Source organism: Oncorhynchus nerka, linkage group LG15 (genome assembly GCF_034236695.1).
Source record: "Oncorhynchus nerka isolate Pitt River linkage group LG15, Oner_Uvic_2.0, whole genome shotgun sequence".
Classification (NCBI taxonomy): domain Eukaryota; kingdom Metazoa; phylum Chordata; class Actinopteri; order Salmoniformes; family Salmonidae; genus Oncorhynchus; species Oncorhynchus nerka.
This window is the reverse complement of record NC_088410.1, coordinates 8,104,991-8,128,288: the sequence shown is the minus strand read 5'-3', so window position 1 is coordinate 8,128,288 and position 23,298 is coordinate 8,104,991. Positions and strand designations below refer to the sequence as shown.

At 42.1% G+C, this 23,298-nt stretch overlaps 2 protein-coding genes across 2 annotated transcripts; both read left to right on the top strand.

The window, feature by feature from the left end:
• The first annotated feature begins 2,327 nt into the window (after window positions 1–2,327).
• On the top strand, window positions 2,328–10,311 carry LOC135559869 (zinc finger protein 239-like). Its single transcript, XM_065000759.1, has 2 exons — window positions 2,328–3,025; window positions 8,750–10,311. Exons 1-2 carry the CDS (start codon window positions 2,947–2,949, stop codon window positions 9,607–9,609), a joined length of 939 nt encoding a protein of 312 aa, XP_064856831.1. The 5' UTR covers window positions 2,328–2,946; the 3' UTR covers window positions 9,610–10,311.
• A 5,915-nt stretch (window positions 10,312–16,226) lies between these two features.
• LOC135559868 (zinc finger protein 501-like) lies at window positions 16,227–22,115 on the top strand. The gene is made up of 2 exons (XM_065000758.1): window positions 16,227–16,762; window positions 21,111–22,115. Exons 1-2 carry the CDS (start codon window positions 16,324–16,326, stop codon window positions 21,857–21,859), a joined length of 1,188 nt encoding a protein of 395 aa, XP_064856830.1. The 5' UTR covers window positions 16,227–16,323; the 3' UTR covers window positions 21,860–22,115.
• The last annotated feature ends 1,183 nt before the right edge of the window (window positions 22,116–23,298 follow it).

Here is a 23,298-nt window from a genome sequence, read left to right as displayed (position 1 = left end):
TTAATCGTGATTCAATTTAATTCAATCGGAATTTTACCAGACTACTTGAATATAATTAGAATATACTTAGTCCGTCGTTAGTTAATAACAACGATGTATTCGAGGAGACACTATTGCTCACACTCTGCCTTATCTCAGAGCTTTTCCTTGTATATTCAGTTCGAGAAAAACGATTGGGTTGGTATAGCTTTCGTGGAGCGCGCAACCAAGGGATCTATTCGACTATATAGTCGCAATATTAAATATTATATTCAGATCTTATTTCAATTATACATCAGTCATTTTGTTCCTGATTATACATTTTACACAGAAGTTATAGATACACACAACATGGAAGTTTACATATTATACATTTTACACAGAAGTTATAGATACACACAACATGGAACTTTACATACAACACAGAATTTTCAGATTTATTCAATAACCCTTCTTGAGTTCTCTCTCTCTCTCTCTCTCTGTCTCTCAAACCATCAACAATCTTAATGGAGACGATTACAACCACATTACATTTTAATATAAACCGTTACAAATACACGTCATCTCTCTGACCCCTATCAGCTTATCTTTATCATTGGACCTCTATCAGACTGGACTTCGACCGAGCAGCGGGACAACCTCGGCGCCAGGTTTAATGAATAGCAATTTGCTATTCCCTTACTGATATCTATCCCTATGGACCCCTTATCAGACTGGACTTCGACCGAGCAGCGGGACAACCTCGGCGCCAGGTTTAATGAATAGCAATTTGCTATTCCCTTACTGATATCTATCCCTATGGACCCCTTATCAGACTGGACTTCGACCGAGCCGCTGGACAACCTCGGCGCCAGGTTTAATGAATAGCAATTTGCTATTCCCTTACCGATATCTATCCCTATGGACCCCTTATCAGACTGGACTTCGACCGAGCCGCTGGACAACCTCGGCGCCAGGTTTAATGAATAGCAATTTGCTATTCCCTTACTGACATCTATCCCTATGGACCCCTTATCAGACTGGACTTCGACCGAGCCGCTGGACAACCTCGGCGCCAGGTTTAATGAATAGCAATTTGCTATTCCCTTACTGATATCTATCCCTAATCTCTATCGTGCTGATCCCTTATCAAAATTGTACACATGTCCGACCCCTTTCGGAACTACAGGCCTCAAAAGTGATCCCTCATCATTGAAAGCTATCAGACTGCGCTGACCGGGTCACGGGACAAAATTACACAATCTATCCCCTCGCTGATATCTCATCAATGATTTAATCACCCGGCCGTCGCCGGTTCGTACCACATATGTTCACTCTACTGTTCTTTGACTCGTCAGCAAATTATACATTTACACAAGAATTCATACTTACTCGGAAATACTGATCAGAATTTAGACAGACTATACGACAATATGCAAAGTTTGATTTAACAGGTTTTGCTTACCTTGTTTATGGTGCACCTTTTAGATCAGTTTCCCGAGTTGAGCAGAATTATTGTCCTCCCCCGAATTTCTTTCACCCGTCTCTTTTTGGAACCGTCCTTCCGTCACTCTCCTTCTCACACCCAATCAACTCACTTCGACCGGACCGTTATTCAACCATCCTCTGGCTACCATGTTTTGTTGATAAAAGGATATTAGAAGGGTGAGCCGGTTAAGGATCGATTCAGACCAGGTGTTAAAATTGTACGACAAGCGACAGTTTATTTCAGAGGGAGAATATCTGGTACACGTAAATACGGCTCTTCCGTTAGTTCGTGTTGGAACAGCAGGCAGAGAGCGCGTAAACAGTCAGCACAGCCCTTATATACGTCACAGAAAGTAGGTTGACCCTAGGAAGATCGGATCTCCGGATTGGTTCAGCTGGTTGTAGTCTGTAGTCTTCCGCCATTGGCTCAGTTGTCTGTCCGTCATCGTAGGATCTTCTTCGGGCACAGTGTTCGGTTAAAAAAGGGAGATTATGTGTGTAATGTGGGAGCTATCCTGTAGGGGACCCCACAGGCTTTACTGTGAGTTGTAGCCATGTAATTAGCAGTAAGTTTAGTCACCTGCATACGAAATAGCAATTCCTTACAGTTGCTAGGTCATTTTTTTTGTCCAGTTTAAAGAATTCATACTACAGAGTAGGCTGATACACAGCCATACAGTAGGTGGCGGCATAACACCTATAACAGTTGTTTGCAGACCGCCATAATACCAAAGAAGAAGCAGACGCTGCTCTTGTCAGCCATCTCGTTAGCTTGCTAGCCAACATAGCCGAAACATTTGAGCCCTTTAGACACGTTCAGTGACGGTTAGCCACTGTGTTTTAAACCCACTTCTGTCGTATCTACTAGTCACCCCATTTACTGTCATATGTACGCTGTTGCTGTTAGTTAGCTAGCTGGCTTGTGTAACAGTATATTTTTAAACCGTCCCCTCGCCCATACCCGGGCGCGAACCAGGGACCCTCTGCACACATCAACAACAGTCACCCTCGAAGCATCGCTCCACAAAAGCCGCGGCCCTTGCCGAGCAAGGGGCACTACTACTTCAAGGTCTCAGAGCAAGTGACGTCACCAATTGAAACGCTATTTAGCGCACACCGCTAACTAAGCCGTTTCACATCCGTTACACTTGTTAAATTGGCAATAGCACTAGGCTAGTCGCTAATTCTAACTAGCTAGCTAAGTGACATCCTCGACCACGAGTTCACTGAGTTGCTAAAGAAGAGGAGGCATGCTGGGCGGAGGAAGAAGCTCTCGTGAAAGCGGAGAGGAGGCTGTTAAACAAGAAGAAGAGGAGGCATGCTGGGCGGAGGAAGAAGCTCTCGTGAAAGTGGAGAGGAGGCTGTTAAACAAGAAGTAGAGGATGAGGCTGTTTCAGTAGACATTTCAGTGAAATAAGCTTTCAGAGTGAAAGAGGAGGATGTTAATGTGAAAGAAGAGGAGGAGGATGCGGTTTTTGTAGTGAAAGGAGGAGGGGGAGGATGACTGACAAAGAAGTTTTGGAATTGAAGGAGGGGGAGATTGTCACATTAGAGGAGGCTGGAGATTTAATGAACACCAGTGAGTACTGTCTTAAAAACATGGGCACAAACGCTACTGTTGTTGAACTGTGTGGCTTTAAAAGGGCATATTCTACACACATTTTATTTGATCACATATACATATTTGTAGATGTTATCCCAGGTGTAGAAATGCTTATGTTTCCAGCTCCAACAGTGCACTAATACCTAGCAAAACCTAATACCAAACAATACACACAAATCCAAAACATTTGAAGAAAGAAATTAAGAAGTATCAGAACGAGCAATTGCCAGAGTCCAGAATATAAATATATATATATAATGGTGTTTATGGACAGTATCTGAATAAAAAAAAGGTGGGTACAGCGTTAGTTATATAGGATGAGCCATGACTAGAATACAGGGTGGAGTACTGGGTGGTTGTACAGTGGGTACAGCATTAGTTATATAGGATAAGCCATAACTAGAATACAGGGTGGAGTACTGGGTGGTTGTACGGTGGGTACAGCGTTAGTTATATAGGATGAGCCATAACTAGAATACAGGGTGGAGTACTGGGTGGTTGTATGGTGGGTACAGCATTAGTTATATAGGATAAGCCATAACTAGAATACAGGGTGGAGTACTGGGTGGTTGTACAGTGGGTACAGCGTTAGTTATATAGGATGAGCCATAACTAGAATACAGGGTGGAGTACTGGGTGGTTGTACGGTGGGTACAGCGTTAGTTATATAGGATGAGCCATAACTAGAATACAGGGTGGAGTACTGGGTGGTTGTACAGTGGGTACAGCGTTAGTTATATAGGATGAGCCATAACTAGAATACAGGGTGGAGTACTGGGTGGTTGTACAGTGGGTACAGCGTTAGTTATATAGGATGAGCCATAACTAGAATACAGGGTGGAGTACTGGGTGGTTGTACAGTGGGTACAGCGTTAGTTATATAGGATGAGCCATAACTAGAATACAGGGTGGAGTACTGGGTGGTTGTATGGTGGGTACAGCGTTAGTTATATAGGATGAGCCATAACTAGAATACAGGGTGGAGTACTGGGTGGTTGTATGGTGGGTACAGCGTTAGTTATATAGGATGAGCCATAACTAGAATACAGGGTGGAGTACTGGGTGGTTGTACAGTGGGTACAGCGTTAGTTATATAGGATGAGCCATAACTAGAATACAGGGTGGAGTACTGGGTGGTTGTACAGTGGGTACAGCGTTAGTTATATAGGATGAGCCATAACTAGAATACAGGGTGGAGTACTGGGTGGTTGTACAGTGGGTACAGCGTTAGTTATATAGGATGAGCCATAACTAGAATACAGGGTGGAGTACTGGGTGGTTGTACAGTGGGTACAGCGTTAGTTATATAGGATAAGCCATAACTAGAATACAGGGTGGAGTACTGGGTGGTTGTACGGTGGGTACAGCATTAGTTATATAGGATGACCCATAACTAGAATACAGGGTGGAGTACTGGGTGGTTGTACGGTGGGTACAGCAGTAGTTATATAGGATGAGCCATAACTAGAATACAGGGTGGAGTACTGGGTGGTTGTACGGTGGGTACAGCATTAGTTATATAGGATGACCCATAACTAGAATACAGGGTGGAGTACTGGGTGGTTGTACAGTGGGTACAGCGTTAGTTATATAGGATAAGCCATAACTAGAATACAGGGTGGAGTACTGGGTGGTTGTACGGTGGGTACAGCAGTAGTTATATAGGATGAGCCATAACTAGAGTGCTGGGTGGTTGTACGGTGGGTACAGCATTAGTTATATAGGATGAGCCATAACTAGAATACAGGGTGGAGTACTGGGTGGTTGTATGGTGGGTACAGCGTTAGTTATATAGGATGAGCCATAACTAGAATACAGGGTGGAGTACTGGGTGGTTGTATGGTGGGTACAGCATTAGTTATATAGGATAAGCCATAACTAGAATACAGGGTGGAGTACTGGGTGGTTGTACGGTGGGTACAGCATTAGTTATATAGGATGAGCCATAACTAGAATACAGGGTGGAGTACTGGGTGGTTGTATGGTGGGTACAGCGTTAGTTATATAGGATGAGCCATAACTAGAATACAGGGTGGAGTACTGGGTGGTTGTATGGTGGGTACAGCGTTAGTTATATAGGATGAGCCATAACTAGAATACAGGGTGGAGTACTGGGTGGTTGTACAGTGGGTACAGCATTAGTTATATAGGATAAGCCATAACTAGAATACAGGGTGGAGTACTGGGTGGTTGTACAGTGGGTACAGCGTTAGTTATATAGGATAAGCCATAACTAGAATACAGGGTGGAGTACTGGGTGGTTGTACGGTGGGTACAGCATTAGTTATATAGGATGACCCATAACTAGAATACAGGGTGGAGTACTGGGTGGTTGTACGGTGGGTACAGCAGTAGTTATATAGGATGAGCCATAACTAGAATACAGGGTGGAGTACTGGGTGGTTGTACGGTGGGTACAGCATTAGTTATATAGGATGACCCATAACTAGAATACAGGGTGGAGTACTGGGTGGTTGTACAGTGGGTACAGCGTTAGTTATATAGGATAAGCCATAACTAGAATACAGGGTGGAGTACTGGGTGGTTGTACGGTGGGTACAGCAGTAGTTATATAGGATGAGCCATAACTAGAGTGCTGGGTGGTTGTACGGTGGGTACAGCATTAGTTATATAGGATGAGCCATAACTAGAATACAGGGTGGAGTACTGGGTGGTTGTATGGTGGGTACAGCGTTAGTTATATAGGATGAGCCATAACTAGAATACAGGGTGGAGTACTGGGTGGTTGTATGGTGGGTACAGCATTAGTTATATAGGATAAGCCATAACTAGAATACAGGGTGGAGTACTGGGTGGTTGTACGGTGGGTACAGCATTAGTTATATAGGATGAGCCATAACTAGAATACAGGGTGGAGTACTGGGTGGTTGTATGGTGGGTACAGCGTTAGTTATATAGGATGAGCCATAACTAGAATACAGGGTGGAGTACTGGGTGGTTGTATGGTGGGTACAGCGTTAGTTATATAGGATGAGCCATAACTAGAATACAGGGTGGAGTACTGGGGTTGTACAGTGGGTACAGCATTAGTTATATAGGATAAGCCATAACTAGAATACAGGGTGGAGTACTGGGTGGTTGTACAGTGGGTACAGCGTTAGTTATATAGGATAAGCCATAACTAGAATACAGGGTGGAGTACTGGGTGGTTGTACGGTGGGTACAGCATTAGTTATATAGGATGACCCATAACTAGAATACAGGGTGGAGTACTGGGTGGTTGTACGGTGGGTACAGCAGTAGTTATATAGGATGAGCCATAACTAGAATACAGGGTGGAGTACTGGGTGGTTGTACGGTGGGTACAGCATTAGTTATATAGGATGACCCATAACTAGAATACAGGGTGGAGTACTGGGTGGTTGTACAGTGGGTACAGCGTTAGTTATATAGGATAAGCCATAACTAGAATACAGGGTGGAGTACTGGGTGGTTGTACGGTGGGTACAGCAGTAGTTATATAGGATGAGCCATAACTAGAGTGCTGGGTGGTTGTACGGTGGGTACAGCATTAGTTATATAGGATGAGCCATAACTAGAATACAGGGTGGAGTACTGGGTGGTTGTATGGTGGGTACAGCGTTAGTTATATAGGATGAGCCATAACTAGAATACAGGGTGGAGTACTGGGTGGTTGTATGGTGGGTACAGCATTAGTTATATAGGATAAGCCATAACTAGAATACAGGGTGGAGTACTGGGTGGTTGTATGGTGGGTACAGCGTTAGTTATATAGGATGAGCCATAACTAGAATACAGGGTGGAGTACTGGGTGGTTGTACGGTGGGTACAGCATTAGTTATATAGGATGACCCATAACTAGAATACAGGGTGGAGTACTGGGTGGTTGTACAGTGGGTACAGCGTTAGTTATATAGGATAAGCCATAACTAGAATACAGGGTGGAGTACTGGGTGGTTGTACGGTGGGTACAGCAGTAGTTATATAGGATGAGCCATAACTAGAGTGCTGGGTGGTTGTACGGTGGGTACAGCATTAGTTATATAGGATGAGCCATAACTAGAATACAGGGTGGAGTACTGGGTGGTTGTATGGTGGGTACAGCGTTAGTTATATAGGATGAGCCATAACTAGAATACAGGGTGGAGTACTGGGTGGTTGTATGGTGGGTACAGCATTAGTTATATAGGATAAGCCATAACTAGAATACAGGGTGGAGTACTGGGTGGTTGTATGGTGGGTACAGCGTTAGTTATATAGGATGAGCCATAACTAGAATACAGGGTGGAGTACTGGGTGGTTGTATGGTGGGTACAGCGTTAGTTATATAGGATGAGCCATAACTAGAATACAGGGTGGAGTACTGGGTGGTTGTACAGTGGGTACAGCGTTAGTTATATAGGATGAGCCATAACTAGAATACAGTATATACATATGAAGTGGGTAAAACAGTATGTAAACATTATTAAAGTGACCAGTGTTCAATGACTATGTACACAGGGCAGCAGTCTCTATGGTGCAGGGTAGAGGATCGAGTGGTAGCCGGGTGGTAACAGTGACTAAGTTCAGTGCAGGGTACTGGGCGGAGGCCGGCTAGAGGTGAATATTTAACTCTCTGATGGCATGGAGATAGAAGCTGTTTTTCAGTGTGTCTGTCCCAGCTTTGATGCAGCTGTACTGCCGCCGGCCTTCTAGATGGTAGAAGGGTGAACATGCTGTGGCTCGGGATCCTTGATGATCTTCTTGGCCTTCCTGTGACACCAGGTGCTGTAGATGTCCTGGAGGGTAGTGTGCCCCCTGGTAATGTGTTGGGCTGACCGCACCACCCTCTGGAGAGCACTACGATTGCAAATGGTGCAATTGCCGTACCAGGCGGTGATACAGCCCAGCAGGAGGCTCTCGATGGTGCATCTGTAGAAGTTTGTCAGGGTTTTAGGGTCTTTAGCTCTTGAGGTTGAAGAGGTGCTTTTGCGCCTTCTTCACCACACTGTCTTTGTGAATGAACCATTTTAAGTTGTCGGTGATGTGCAAGCAGAGGAACTTAACTTTTGACTGTGGCCCGTCGATATGATAGGGGCATGTTCTCTCTGCTGACACCTCAAGTCCACGATCAGCTCCTTGGTTTTGTTGACGTTGAGGGAGAGGTTATATTCCTGGCACCACTCCACCAGGGCCCCTCACCACCTCCCTATAGCTGTCAGCTCCTTGGTTTTGTTGACTTTGAGGGAGAGGTTATATTCCTGGCACCACTCCGCCAGGGCCCCTCACCACCTCCCTTTAAGCTGTGAGCTCCTTGTTGAGGTTGAGGGAGAGGTTATATTCCTGGCACCACTCCGCCAGGGCCCCTCACCACCTCCCTTTAAGCTGTCTCATTGTTGCTGGTAATCAGGTCTACCACTGTTGTGTTGTCAGTAAACTTGATGATTGAGTTGGAGACTAGAAGCTAAGGGGTAATAATGTCAAAATATTTTTTCAGAGTGGAGCTTAGTTTATAAATTGCCTGGCCCGGCTGATGGGACAGTGGATGTGTAGAATGGAACTGTCAACAGGCATTACCTGTGGATCATCGTGATTAACTAACAGCTATCAACCATTCAGCATTCAAGATCCAAATGTACCATTTTATGAGGGATCTAGTCTGGATTAAACCTCATAGTTTAATCATGTGGTGGTTTCAGTTAGGGCTGTTTAACCAAATACTCTGTTTGTATTTGGCAGGAGAGAGGCCAGACTCTCGCTCTGACAGCGGGAAGAGTCCTTCAGGGGAACCAGACCCAGAGACGCCCAAACCAGCGGGACGACAACACCCCACCTCCCATTGTGGAAAGAGTTTTAAGAGGTTATGGACACTAAAAGAGCATGGGAGAACACACACAGGAGAAAAGCCTAACCACCGCTCAGACTTTGGGAAGAGGTTTTGCCAGATAGACAGCCTGAAACGACATAAGAGAATACACACAGGAGAAAATCCTCACCACTGCTTCCAGTGTGGCAAGGGTTTTACCCATTTATGTTACCTGAAAATACATGAGCGAATACACTCTGGAGTGAAGCCTCATCACTGTTCCCAATGTGGAAAGAGTTTTACCCATTCAGGGAGCCTGAAAAAACACGAGAAAACACACTCAGCAGAGAAGCCCTATCACTGCTCCCAGTGTAGAAAAATATTTATCAGTTTATGGCACCTGAGATCGCATGAGAGGGCGCACACAGGAGAGAAGCCATATCACTGTTCTCACTGTGAAAAGAGTTTTACCCAGTTAGGGAACCTGAGAACACATGAGTGGATACACACACGTGAAAAGCCCTACCAGTGCTCCTTGTGTGGAAAGAGTTTTACCCAGTTAGGAAACCTGAACCAGCATGAGAGGACACACACAGGAGGGGATAAGGCCTACCACTGCTCCCAGTGTGAAAATAGTTTTACCCGGTTAAGGCATCTGAATAAGCACGAAAGAATACATACACAGGAGGAGAAGACATACCACTGCTCTCAGTGTGGACACACATTTTCCCAGTCAGAGGACCTGAAATCACATGAGAGAATAGAGAGGCTGTGTTCTGACTTATGTTTTTGATTGAGAATGTGTTTTTGTTTATGCCACACAAAACCAAAATTGTATGTATGAAAGCTTTTGGAAAAAAATAATAGGTCTACTTTTTATTTTTTTATCGAGACCACGATCATATATAGAAAATCTGATATTAACATTTTGTTTTGATTAGGAACTTTGATTGATTGGATGGTATCAATCCTTAGATGTTCATTTGATGATATTTCAAAACGTAAACAATGAAGTAGATTTATTGGAAGTTGCATTTCTTTGTTTTAACCTTAATCTCTTGAATGTAGTTGTTTCATGTCATTCATTTGTGTACGATTCATCAAGCTAAAATGTGATGACGTAGTTCTGATGACATTAAGTTGTTGACATGAAAAACATTCACGACCTCGTGAATATTCCCATTAGTACTATTCCACCATGTCAGAGAAAACTCAGGTGTTGATTGTAAAAAGGATTTGATTGATGCAAAATATTGTGTTTGAAAATGTTTTAATGTGGAACACCAATAGATCATTATATACATCTACATGATGTATTGTTACACCATGTAGGAGCAGTATAGACCTAGTCTGTTCATTATATACATCTACATGATGTATTGTTACACCATACAGGAGCAGTATAGACCTAGTCTGTTCATTATATACATCTACATGATGTATTGTTACACCATGTAGGAGCAGTATAGACCTAGTCTGTTCATTATATACATCTACATGATGTATTGTTACACCATACAGGAGCAGTATAGACCTAGTCTGTTCATTATATACATCTACATGATGTATTGTTACACCATGCAGGAGCAGTATAGACCTAGTCTGTTCATTATATACATCTACATGATGTATTGTTACACCATGTAGGAGCAGTATAGACCTAGTCTGTTCATTATATACATCTACATGATGTATTGTTACACCATGTAGGAGCAGTATAGACCTAGTCTGTTCATTATATACATCTACATGATGTATTGTTACACCATGTAGGAGCAGTATAGACCTAGTCTGTTCATTATATACATCTACATGATGTATTGTTACACCATGCAGGAGCAGTATAGACCTAGTCTGTTCATTATCTACATGATGTATTGTTACACCATGTAGGAGCAGTATAGACCTAGTCTGTTCATTATATACATCTACATGATGTATTGTTACACCATGTAGGAGCAGTATAGACCTAGTCTGTTCATTATATACATCTACATGATGTATTGTTACACCATGTAGGAGCAGTATAGACCTAGTCTGTTCATTATATACATCTACATGATGTATTGTTACACCATGTAGGAGCAGTATAGACCTAGTCTGTTCATTATATACATCTACATGATGTATTGTTACACCATGCAATCTGTTTTCCTCTCAGGTTATGAATATGTTACTGCAACTTTAAAGGTTCTAAATGATGTCACCATTGCCCTTGATTCTAAGCAAAGTTGTGCTGCTATTTCTATTGACTTGGCCAAAGCTTTTGATACGGTAGACCAGGGGTCCCCAAACTTTTTCCTGTGAGGGCCACATAACTTTTCCCTTCTCTGATGGGGGGCCGGTGTCAGTTTGTAACAGAAAAAGTGTGACGATCGTAGGGGAGCTTAAAACATTTATTGTTTTCCAGAAAGCCACACATAACCAAATAACCCTTTCCAGGTTCTTTACAGAAAAAAAGTCAGGAAACAAATAATAACACTATTAATGAAATAAATAATAACTAAATAACCCTCTCTGAGTTCTTCACAGAAAAAACAGGAAATAAATAATAACTAAATAACTCTCTCTGGGTTCTTCATAGAAAAAAAAGCCATGGAACATTAACTTTCTGTCGTGCCATGCACAATCTTAACAGATAAAAGTTCAGCTCAGTTGTCAGAGCAGAATCTCTCTGACACATATGAGCAGTCTCTTAAAGTTCTTGTGTTCCTTCCTTATAATCCTTTTGTAGGTTCCAGTAGGCTTGTAGACACCGCTGTTTGCAGCTCTCTCTCATCAACTTCCCTGTGAAAACCACAAAAGAAGCAGGTTGAGAAACTGAACTAAGTGATACAGCACCTACACAGCACAATACATTTCACTACCAGTATGGTTGTAAAGATGGATTTTATCCCAGTAGATTTTATTATGATTATATTTGTTTATGCTCAGAATGACTCATTCAAGTCAGAAAAGTGAGCTTACCTATGTATGTTCATCAGTGTGAACTGTGGGCCTGCATCTGGCTGGTGAGAAGTTGAATATCAGGTTCCATTCTAGTTACAGCCAGTCTCAAGCACTGATGCAAATGTTCATCTGTCAATCTTGATCTCATCGGGGTTTTCAGCAGTTTCATGCGAGAAAAGGTTTTCTCGCAGATATACGTGCTGCCAAAAACTGTGGACATTTTCATTGCGTGTTTTTGATGTTTGGATATGTGTCGTTTGGGAGGCGGCATAGAAGTCAATGAGACTGTTGGGCTTGAATGCGTCTTTCAGAACATCACAGTTCTGTAACTCAGCCAACTCAAACTGATATGAAGGCTGGGCTTCATCAATGTCGGCAACAAAGGGGTTCTGAAAAAGACGGATTTCTTTTGCATGAACATGTAGTTCACTGAATCGCACACCGAACTCCGCCTTCAGCATTTCCAGTGCTTCCACGCACTTTTCAGCTGGGAACGGGACCGCTGGGTTCTCTGTCGACAGGTTTTGGGTAGCAGGAAGATGGACGAAGTTGCGCTTTTTCACTTGTTCCAAAAGCAGCGCTAATTTCACCTCAAATGCTTTTATGTGTGAATACATGTCGCAAATGAGTTTCCCCTCGCCTTGTAGCTGCAAGTTAAGGCTGTTAAGTATTTCTGTCACGTCTGTTAAAAATGCGAGGTGCCATTTCCATTCTGGGTTGATCAGCTCTGGGACCATTTTGTCTTTTAAATGAAGAAATGCGTTAATTTCGGGTAGCAGCTCGTAAAAACGCCTCAAAACTCTGCCCCGGCTCAGCCATCGGACCTCTGTGTAGTACAGCACATCTCCGTGCGTAGACTCCAGTTTAGACAGGAATTCTTGGAACTGCCTGTGTTTAAGTCCCTTTGCTCTGATGAAGTTTATGCACGACACCACAACCTTCATTACAGAATCCCACTTCAACACTTTGCAGCACAGTGCTTGCTGGTGAATTAGGCAGTGGACTCGTAGCGGGGCGGTGAGACCCCTTTTTTCCAACTCCCGGTTCATGCGTCCTATTAGACCGCGAGTTTCGCCCACCATGCTAGGAGCCCCGTCAGTCGTGATGCTAGCTAGCTTTGACCAGTCCAGGTCCAACTTCTCCATGGTTTGGCACACTTTGTCAAAAATATCCTCTCCCGTTGTAATCCCTTTGAGACTTTGGAGGGCTGCCAGCTCCTCGCATATCTCAAAGTTTGCGCTAACTCCACGAATAAAAATGAGCAGTTGCGCTGTGTCTTGCACGTCCGTGCTCTCATCCAGTGCTAATGAAAAAAAGTCAAATTCTTTCGTCTTCTGCTGCAGCTGGGCATATACATTACTCCCGATTTCTTCAACGCGTCTGGTGATTGTACTCGCCGACAGACTTACGGCATTAAATGCATCTTTCTTCTCGGGACACACCTCCTCCGCGACAGCATCCATACATTTCTTAACAAACTCTCCGTCAGTGAAAGGCTTACCGCTTCTTGCTATCAGTTTAGCAACCCGAAAGCTGGCCCGAACGGATGCCTGGTTCAGCTGAGCTTGGCGTACAAATGTATTCTGCTGAGATAGTAGTCCACTTTTTAGCTTTGAGAGTTTGTCTGCTCGTATTTGGCCTTGCAAGCTATCGTACTTGTCTTTGTGACGGGATTCATAGTGTCGGCGAAGATTGTATTCTTTGAATACCGCCACCGTCTCTTGACAGATGAGACAAACAGCCTTTTCTTTGCATTGAACAAAAAAAAATTGTTTGTCCACTGCAGGTTAAATACCCTGCATTCTGAATAAATTTTTCTCTTACCTAACCTTTTCGCCATTATTCCGTTCTCTCTTTGACAGGGCCGGGCCTAGGATTTTTTTCTGGAGGCCAAATAGGAAAAAAAATTCGATAGCGTCTCTGGTATTGTTCAGAGGGCCGGGCCAAATGTGCTGACGGGCCGTATCCGGCCCGCGGGCCGTAGTTTGGTGACCACTGCGGTAGACCATTCCATTCTTGTGGGCCGGCTAAGGAGTATTGGTGTCTCTGAGGGGTCTTTGGCCTGGTTTGCTAACTACTGCTCCCAAAGAGTGCAGTGTATAAAGTCAGAACATCTGCTGTCTCTGTCACTGCCTGTCACCAATGGAGTACCCCAAGGCTCAATCCTAGGCCCCACACTCTTCTCAATTTACATCAACAACAAAGCTCAGGCAGTAGAATGCTCTCTCACCCATTTATATGCAGATGATAGTCTTATACTCAGCTGGCCCCTCCCCGGATTTTGTGTTAAACACTCTACAACAAAGCTTTAATGTCCAACAAGCTTTCTCTGCCCTTAACCTTGTTCTGTACACCTCCAAAACAAAGGTCATGTGGTTTGGTAGGAAGAATTCCCCTCCCCACCGATGTGATTACAAACTCTGAGGGTTTAGAGCTTGAGGTAGTCACCTCATACAAGTACTTGGGAATATGGCTAGACGGTACACTTTCCTTCTCTCAGCATATATCAAAGCTGCAGGCTAAGGTTAAATCTAGACTTGGTTTCATCTATTGTAATCGCTCCTCTTTCACCCCAGCAGCAGTTTTAGTGCTTTATCCGGGTAGCCGGAAAGTAGTGCAGTAGTCTAACCTGGATGAATGGATGAATTTTTCTGCATCATATTTAGACAGAAAGTGCCTGATTTTTGCAATGTTACGTAGATGGAAAAAAGCTGTCCTTGAAACAGTCTTGATATGTTCGTCAAAAGAGAGATCAGGGTCCAGAGTAACGCCGAGGTCCTTCACAGTTTTATTTGAGACGACTGTACAACCATCAAGATTAATTGTCAGATTCAACAGAAGATATCTTTGTTTCTTGGGACCTAGAACAAGCATATCTGTTAGCTAGATAGCCAATGATTAACCTTGTGCGACAGGATGCCTTTTCCTTTTGGACAAAAATTATAAGAATATTGGCTATCTAGCTAGCTTTGTTTGACCCCGATTGGTGCTTATTTGACAAAGATACACACCCTGATCTCTGTTTTGACAAACATATCAAGACTATTTCAAGGACAGCTTTTTTTCCATCTACGTAACATTGCAAAAATCAGAAACTTTGAAAACTGGTTGTTTTGCAAATGTTGAACTTATAAAATGGCTACTAATACTAGAAAAGCTAAATCAAAGTCCAAGTTTACAGATCTGACGATGTTCTCGGCTCTAGGAAGTCTTGGTGGTTCCAAACGTCTTCCATTTAAGAATGATGGAGGCCACTTTGTTCTTAAGGACCTTCAATGCTGCAGACATATTTTGTTGTTGTTACCCTTCCCCACATCTGTGCTTCAACACTTCCCCTCGACCTCATGGCTTGGTGTTGTTGTTGTTACCCTTCCCCACATCTGTGCTTTAACACTTCCCCCTCGACCTCATGGCTTGTTTTGTTTTTTTGCTGAACTGTCAACTGTGGGACCTTATATAGACACGGGTGTGTCTTTCCAAATCATGTCCAATCAATTCAATTTACCACAGGTGGAATCCAATCAAGTTGTAGAAACATCTCAAGGATGATCAATGGAAACAGGATGCACCTGAGCTCAGTTGTGAGTCTCAAAGGTTCTGAATACTTATGTAAATAAGGTATTTATGTTGTTTTAAAATATGCCTAAAAACCTGTTTTTTAGGTCCTCATTATGGGGTATGACACATTACTATGGCAACACTAAGCATTAACCATTACTATGGCATAATCAAACATGACCAAATACCATGGCAACACTAAGCATTAACCATTACTATGACGTCACCAAGCATGACGGATTACTATGGCAACACCAAGCATGACAGATTACTATGGCAACATCAAACATGACAGATTACTATGGCAACACCAAGCATGACAGATTACTAGTGCTCAGGAAGAATCATAATTCTTATATGGGGAAACGAGTGAAAAATGTAGAGGAGAGGTGATTAAGGGAGTGGGAACAGGTGTGGAGGGAAGGGGTGTGGCCTTTGGTAATTGGAGGCAATTAGTGTCATGTATGTAGGGGTGCCATAACCCTTCACAACAGTAAGTGTTAAAGATAATGGACCGATGTAATTAGTGCTGCACTCTCATGGAAGCCAATTGAGATTATATTGTCAACATTGGTTTAGCTAGGTTTTTTTTAACAATTACTATTCTAGTTTATAATGTACATACTCATTTTCAGGTCTAAGTCTAGAAATATTGTCTGTACATTTTTATGACATTGTTTTCGTTTGTTTCTAAACTCCGTTACCCACTAGTCAGCAGCAGGCGATGTGAGTCTTTCAGGTGGCGCTTCTTGGGTGACGTATAATCTAGTGGACGGGACACATCTTCAACAACAACAACAACAACAAAGCTACCGATTCAACCCTTTCGGCAGCTTGCTAGCCAACATAAAACCGAAACATTGAAGTTCTTTTTATACACAATCCTGTTAACGTATATACCAGTTAACTTAAAAGTAATTTGCTTGTTCAATTTGTTGAAATTGTTACTCAGCCTAGCACTAAGCTAGTCGCTAATGCAAACTAGCTAACAACCCCAACCATGAGCTCACTAAACTATTCCTCCCCTGCTAAAGAAGATGATGTCTGCTGGGCGGAGAGAGAAGCTCTGGGGCTGAACATTATCGTGAAAGAGGAGGATATTACAGTAAAAGGAGAGGAAGAAGCTTCCAGAACGATAAAGGAGGAAGATCATGTTACATTTGGAGTGGAAGAGGGGATAGAGGCTGTCACAGTGGAAGAGGAAGAGGGGAAAGAGGCTGTCACAGTGGAAGAGGAAGAGGGGATAGAGGCTGTCACAGTGGAAGAGGAGTGGGTAGAAAATTTCAGAATAAAAAAGGAAGAGGAGGAGGATGTTATAGTGAAAGAAGAGGAAGAACCTTCTAGCGTGGAAGAGGAGGCTATCTCAATAAAAGAGGAGGAGGAAGACGTTTTGGGAGTGAAAGAGGAGGAGGAGACTGAAACAGATCTGATTAACACCAGTAAGTATAGCTTCTTTTGTCCTGCAGATGCGCACAAAAAAAGTACTAACTTGTGGGGGACTTTTATTTTGACACGAGGTAAGCAGAGAGGAAGTGTGTCTCAGAAACACGAGGTAAGCAGAGAGGAAGTGTGTCTCCAAAATACCCATGTTTGTAAAGTATGTTTAATAATATACTATCATATACAAAAGTATGTGGATACCCCTTCAAATGAGTGGATTCAGCTATTTCAGCCACACCTGTTGCTGACAGGTGTATAAAATCGAGCACACCGCCATGCAATCTCCGTAGACAAACGTTGGGAGTAGAATGGCCTTATTGAAGAGCTCAGTGACATTCAACATGGCACCGTCATAGGATGGCACCTTTCCAACAAGTCAGTTCGAAAAATATCTGCCCTGCCAGAGATGCCCCGGTCTACTGTAAGTGCTGTTATGTATTTTTATTTAATTGGGGATCCCCATTATCTGCTGCCCAGGCAGAAGCTACTCTTTCTGGGATATATTATGGATCCCCATTAGTTCCTACCAAGGCAGCGGCTACTCTTCCTGGGATATATTATGGATCCCCATTAGTTCCTGCCAAGGCAGCGGCTACTCTTCCTGGGATATATTATGGATCCCCATTAGTTCCTGCCAAGGCAGCGGCTACTCTTCCTGGGATATATTATGGATCCCCATTAGTTCCTGCCAAGGCAGCGGCTACTCTTCCTGGGATATATTATGGATCCCCATTAGTTCCTACCAAGGCAGCGGCTACTCTTCCTGGGATATATTATGGATCCCCATTAGTTCCTGCCAAGGCAGCGGCTACTCTTCCTGGGATATATTATGGATCCCCATTAGTTCCTGCCAAGGCAGCGGCTACTCTTCCTGGGATATATTATGGATCCCCATTAGTTCCTGCCAAGGCAGCGGCTACTCTTCCTGGGGTTTATTATGGATCCCCATTAGCTATACTATAAGGTATAGGGAGACACATAGTCCTTAATTAGGTCCTTAATATTTCAGCTATAAGGTATAGGGAGACACATAGTCCTTAATTAGGTCCTTAATATTTCAGCTATAAGGTATAGGGAGACACGTAGTCCTTCATTAGGTCCTTAATATTTCAGCTATAAGGGAGACACATAGTCCTTAATTAGGTCCTTAATATTTCAGCTATAAGGGAGACACGTAGTCCTTAATTAGGTCCTTAATATTTCAGCTATAAGGGAGACACATAGTCCTTAATTAGGTCCTTAATATTTCAGCTATAAGGGAGACACGTAGTCCTTAATTAGGTCCTTAATATTTAAGCTATAAGGTATAGGGAGACACATAGTCCTTAATTAGGTCCTTAATATTTCCACTATAAGGGAGACACGTAGTCCTTAATTAGGTCCTTAATATTTAAGCTATAAGGTATAGGGAGACACATAGTCCTTAATTAGGTCCTTAATATTTCCACTATAAGGGAGACACGTAGTCCTTAATTAGGTCCTTAATATTTAAGCTATAAGGTATAGGGAGACACGTAGTCCTTAATTAGGTCCTTAATATTTCAGCTATAAGGTATAGGGAGACACGTAGTCCTTAATTAGGTCCTTAATATTTCAGCTATAAGGTATAGGGAGACACGTAGTCCTTAATTAGGTCCTTAATATTTCCGCTATAAGAGAGACGTAGTCCTTAATTAGGTCCTTAATATTTCAGCTATAAGGGAGACACGTAGTCCTTAATTAGGTCCTTAATATTTAATTAATAGGTCCTTAATATTTCAGCTATAAGGGAGACACATAGTCCTTAATTAGGTCCTTAATATTTCAGCTATAAGGTATAGGGAGACACGTAGTCCTTAATTAGGTCCTTAATATTTCAGCTATAAGGTATAGGGAGACACGTAGTCCTTAATATTTCCGCTATAAGGTATAGGGAGACACGTAGTCCTTAATTAGGTCCTTAATATTTCAGCTATAAGGTATAGGGAGACACGTGGTCCTTAATATTTCCGCTATAAGGTATAGGGAGACACGTAGTCCTTAATTAGGTCCTTAATATTTCAGCTATAAGGTATAGGGAGACACGTAGTCCTTCATTAGGTCCTTAATATTTCAGCTATAAGGTATAAGGAGACACATAGTCCTTAATTTGGTCCTTAATATTTCAGCTATAAGGTATAGGGAGACACGTAGTCCTTAATTAGGTCCTTAATATATCAGCTATAAGGTATAGGGAGACACATAGTCCTTAAATAGGTCCTTAATATTTCAGCTATAAGGTATAAGGAGACACGTAGTCCTTAATTAGGTCCTTAATATTTCCGCTATAAGAGAGACGTAGTCCTTAATTAGGTCCTTAATATTTCAGCTATAAGGGAGACACGTAGTCCTTAATTAGGTCCTTAATATTTAATTAATAGGTCCTTAATATTTCAGCTATAAGGGAGACACATAGTCCTTAATTAGGTCCTTAATATTTCAGCTATAAGGTATAGGGAGACACGTAGTCCTTAATTAGGTCCTTAATATTTCAGCTATAAGGTATAGGGAGACACGTAGTCCTTAATATTTCCGCTATAAGGTATAGGGAGACACGTAGTCCTTAATTAGGTCCTTAATATTTCAGCTATAAGGTATAGGGAGACACGTGGTCCTTAATATTTCCGCTATAAGGTATAGGGAGACACGTAGTCCTTAATTAGGTCCTTAATATTTCAGCTATAAGGTATAGGGAGACACGTAGTCCTTCATTAGGTCCTTAATATTTCAGCTATAAGGTATAAGGAGACACATAGTCCTTAATTAGGTCCTTAATATTTCAGCTATAAGGTATAGGGAGACACGTAGTCCTTAATTAGGTCCTTAATATATCAGCTATAAGGTATAGGGAGACACATAGTCCTTAAATAGGTCCTTAATATTTCAGCTATAAGGTATAAGGAGACACGTAGTCCTTAATTAGGTCCTTAATATTTCAGCTATAAGGTATAGGGAGACACGTAGTCCTTAATTAGGTCCTTAATATTTAATTAATAGGTCCTTAATATTTCAGCTATAAGGGAGACACATAGTCCTTAATTAGGTCCTTAATATTTCAGCTATAAGGTATAGGGAGACACGTAGTCCTTAATTAGGTCCTTAATATTTAATTAATAGGTCCTTAATATTTCAGCTATAAGGGAGAAACATTGTCCTTAATTAGGTCCTTAATATATCAGCTATAAGGTATAGGGAGACACGTTGTCCTTAATTAGGTCCTTGATATTTCAGCTATAAGGGAGACACAGTCCTTAATTAGGTTCTTAATATTTCAGCTATAAGGGAGACATGTAGTCCTTTAAAAGGTCCTTAATATTTCAGCTATAAGGTATAGGGAGACACGTAGTCCTTAATTAGGTCCTTAATATTTCAGCTATAAGGTATAGGGAGACACATGGTCCTTAATTAGGTCCTTAATATTTCAGCTATAAGGGAGACACGTAGTCCTTAATTAGGTCCTTAATATTTCAGCTATAAGGTATAGGGAGACACATAGTCCTTAATTAGGTCCTTAATATTTCAGCTATAAGGTATAGGGAGACACATAGTCCTTAATTAGGTCCTTAATATTTCAGCTATAAGGTATAGGGAGACACGTAGTCCTGTGATAGGTCCTTAATATTTCCGCTCTAAGGTATAGGGAGACACATGGTCCTTAATTAGGTCCTTAATATTTCAGCTATAAGGGAGACACGTAGTCCTGTAATAGGTCCTTAATATTTCAGCTATAAGGTATAGGGAGACACATGGTCCTTAATTAGGTCCTTAATATTTCAGCTATAAGGGAGACACGTAGTCCTTAATTAGGTCCTTAATATTTCAGCTATAAGGGAGACACGTAGTCCTGTGATAGGTCCTTAATATTTCAGCTATAAGGTATAGGGAGACACGTAGTCCTTAATTAGGTCCTTAATATTTCCGCTATAAGAGAGACACATAGTCCTTAATATTTCAGCTATAAGGTATAGGGAGGCAAGTCACCCTAATGGCTCTTGTGAGTCTCTGGATAAGAGCTAAATTACCAAAATGTCAGACTGTTCTGATTGAAATCTCTCCACATTCTATGTCCTTTATTGTTACAACTAATGCCTGATTTCGTGACAGTTGGTTGAAATCTTGACTTTCAGTTTCTTTTCAAATGATGAAGAGGACAGAATCAAGACAACCAATTATAATTTTGATCTGGATTAAACAACCTAAGATGCTGACCTCAGGTTATTGAGGGATCTATTCTGGATTAAACCTCAGAGGAAGACAGTTTTATCATGTGCAGGTGTTATTCAGGTCCCTGTTTAGTATTTACCTAAATACACTGTTTGTCTTTGGCAGGAGAGAGACCACACTCTCACTCTGACAGCAGGAAGAGTACTTCAGGGGAACAAGACCTAGAGACGCCCAAACCAGTGAGACCACACCAGTGTCCCCACTGTGTAAAGAGTTTTAAGTGGTTATGTTACCTAAAAGAACATGAAAGAATACACACAGGAGAAAAGCCTTTCCAATGTTCCCAGTGTGATAAAAGTTTTACCCAATTAGGGAGCCTGAAAATACACGAGAGATCACACACCAGAGAGAAACCTTACCACTGTTCCCACTGCGAAAATACTTTTTTCTCATCAGGGGACCTGCTAAAGCATAAAAGAATACACACTGCAGAGAGGCCCTACCGATGTTCCCAGTGTGGAAAGACTTTTATCCAGTTAGGGAACCTGAAAAGGCATTTGAGAACACACACAGGGGAGAAGCCCTACCACTGCTCATACTGTGAAAAGATATTTACCCAGCTAGTGAACCTAAAAAGGCATGAGAGGACACACAAAGGTGAAAAACCTTTCCAATGTTCCCAGTGTGAAAAGAGTTTTACAGAGTTTGGGAGCATGAAAAGACACGAGAGAATACATACAGGGGAGAAGCCTTACCACTGCTCCCAGTGTGAAATGAGATTTTCCTCATCATGGTGCCTAAAATCACACAAGAGGACACATTCAGGTGAGAAGCTTTTCCAATGCTCTCAGTGTGTAAAGAGTTATACCCGGTTAGGGGACCTGAAAAGACATGAGAGGACACACACAGGATGAGCCTCACCTCATCACCGCTCCCAGTGTTGCAAGAGTTTTATCTGGTTAGGGAGCCTGAATAATACACTCTGAAGAGAAGCTTTACCACTGCTCCCACTGTGGATTTAAACTTACATGGTTAAAGCAACTGAAAGAGCATGTAAGTCCACACCTGAGAGAAACCTTATCAATGCTCCCAGTGTGGAAAGAGATATGAAGTCAAATTATAAAAATCAGACTCAAAAATAAATGTTTTTTTTTTATTTCAACACATGACCTGAATATGGAGTATGTCAGAAAGAATGTAGATGCTCTGTGATTAAATTGCCCATTTTAAACTCACACTCTGTGTGTATCTGTGTGTGTCATTCCTGGAGCCCTACAGAGGGGTATACTACGACACGAGATGGTGGAATAGAGGCGCTGGAGATAGATGGTGGAATAGAGAAGATGGAGATAGATGGTGGAATGGAGGAGATATTGGAGATCGATGGAGGAAATATAGGAGATGGAGATAGATATAGGAGATTTGAGATAGATGGAGATATAGGAGATGTAGATAGATATAGGAGATTGGAGATAGATAGAGGAGATATAGGAGATGGAGATAGATAGATGGGGTAGAGGAGAGGGAGATGGAGATAGATGGAGGGGTAGAGGAGATGGAGGGGTAGAGAAGGTATAAGAGATAGAGAATATGTAGTTCGGAAGGTGTCCTTAATGTTATGTACACTCCCAACTGGTAAAAACATATCTTAAGAAAAAAACATGAGTTGATCACCTGCAGTACCACCGAGGACCACAGGTTAGTACTCTAGGTAATGCAACGAGGCTACAGTTCAATCCAAGGGAGAAGATTAGGCATTTATGACATATTTTTACATCAAATTGATTAAAACAAATAAACACGATCAAATAACATCATGTGATTGTTCTGGGGAAAAATACAAAGTTGGGTCAACCCTTTAGACGGGTGCAAATTGTCCTGTGTGGATTGGGCCAAGATGTCAATGTTTCTAACAGAAGAAATATAAAAAGCACATGACCATGGTAGCAATTAAAAGACAACAATTTGGAGAACATTGGGAAATTATCAGACCAAAGGTAAGGACTCTACGCTTCCCCTGACACAAGACTGAATCCAAACATTAGAGGAGAAGACTCAACACTTCCCCTGACACAAGACTGAATCCAAACATTAGAGGTGAGGACTCAACACTTCCCCTGACACCAGACTGAATCCTAACATTAGAGGTGAGGACTCAACACTTCCCCTGACACCAGACTGAATCCTAACATTACAGTGGTGAGGACTCAACACTTCCCCTGACACAAGACTGAATCCTAACATTACAGTGGTGAGGACTCAACACTTCCCCTGACACAAGACTGAATCCAAACATTAAAGGTGAGGACACAAGACTGAATCCAAACATTACAGTGGTGAGGACTCAACACTT

Excerpts from the sequence above, each read along its gene's own strand:
- LOC135559869 (XM_065000759.1), top strand. The coding sequence starts at position 2,947 with ATGACTGACAAAGAAGTTTTGGAATTGAAGGAGGGGGAGATTGTCACA. Across the intron at positions 3,026-8,749 it reads TGGAGATTTAATGAACACCA|GAGAGAGGCCAGACTCTCGC; the intron begins GTGAGTACTGTC and ends TGTATTTGGCAG.
- LOC135559868 (XM_065000758.1), top strand. The coding sequence starts at position 16,324 with ATGAGCTCACTAAACTATTCCTCCCCTGCTAAAGAAGATGATGTCTGC. Across the intron at positions 16,763-21,110 it reads AACAGATCTGATTAACACCA|GAGAGAGACCACACTCTCAC; the intron begins GTAAGTATAGCT and ends TGTCTTTGGCAG.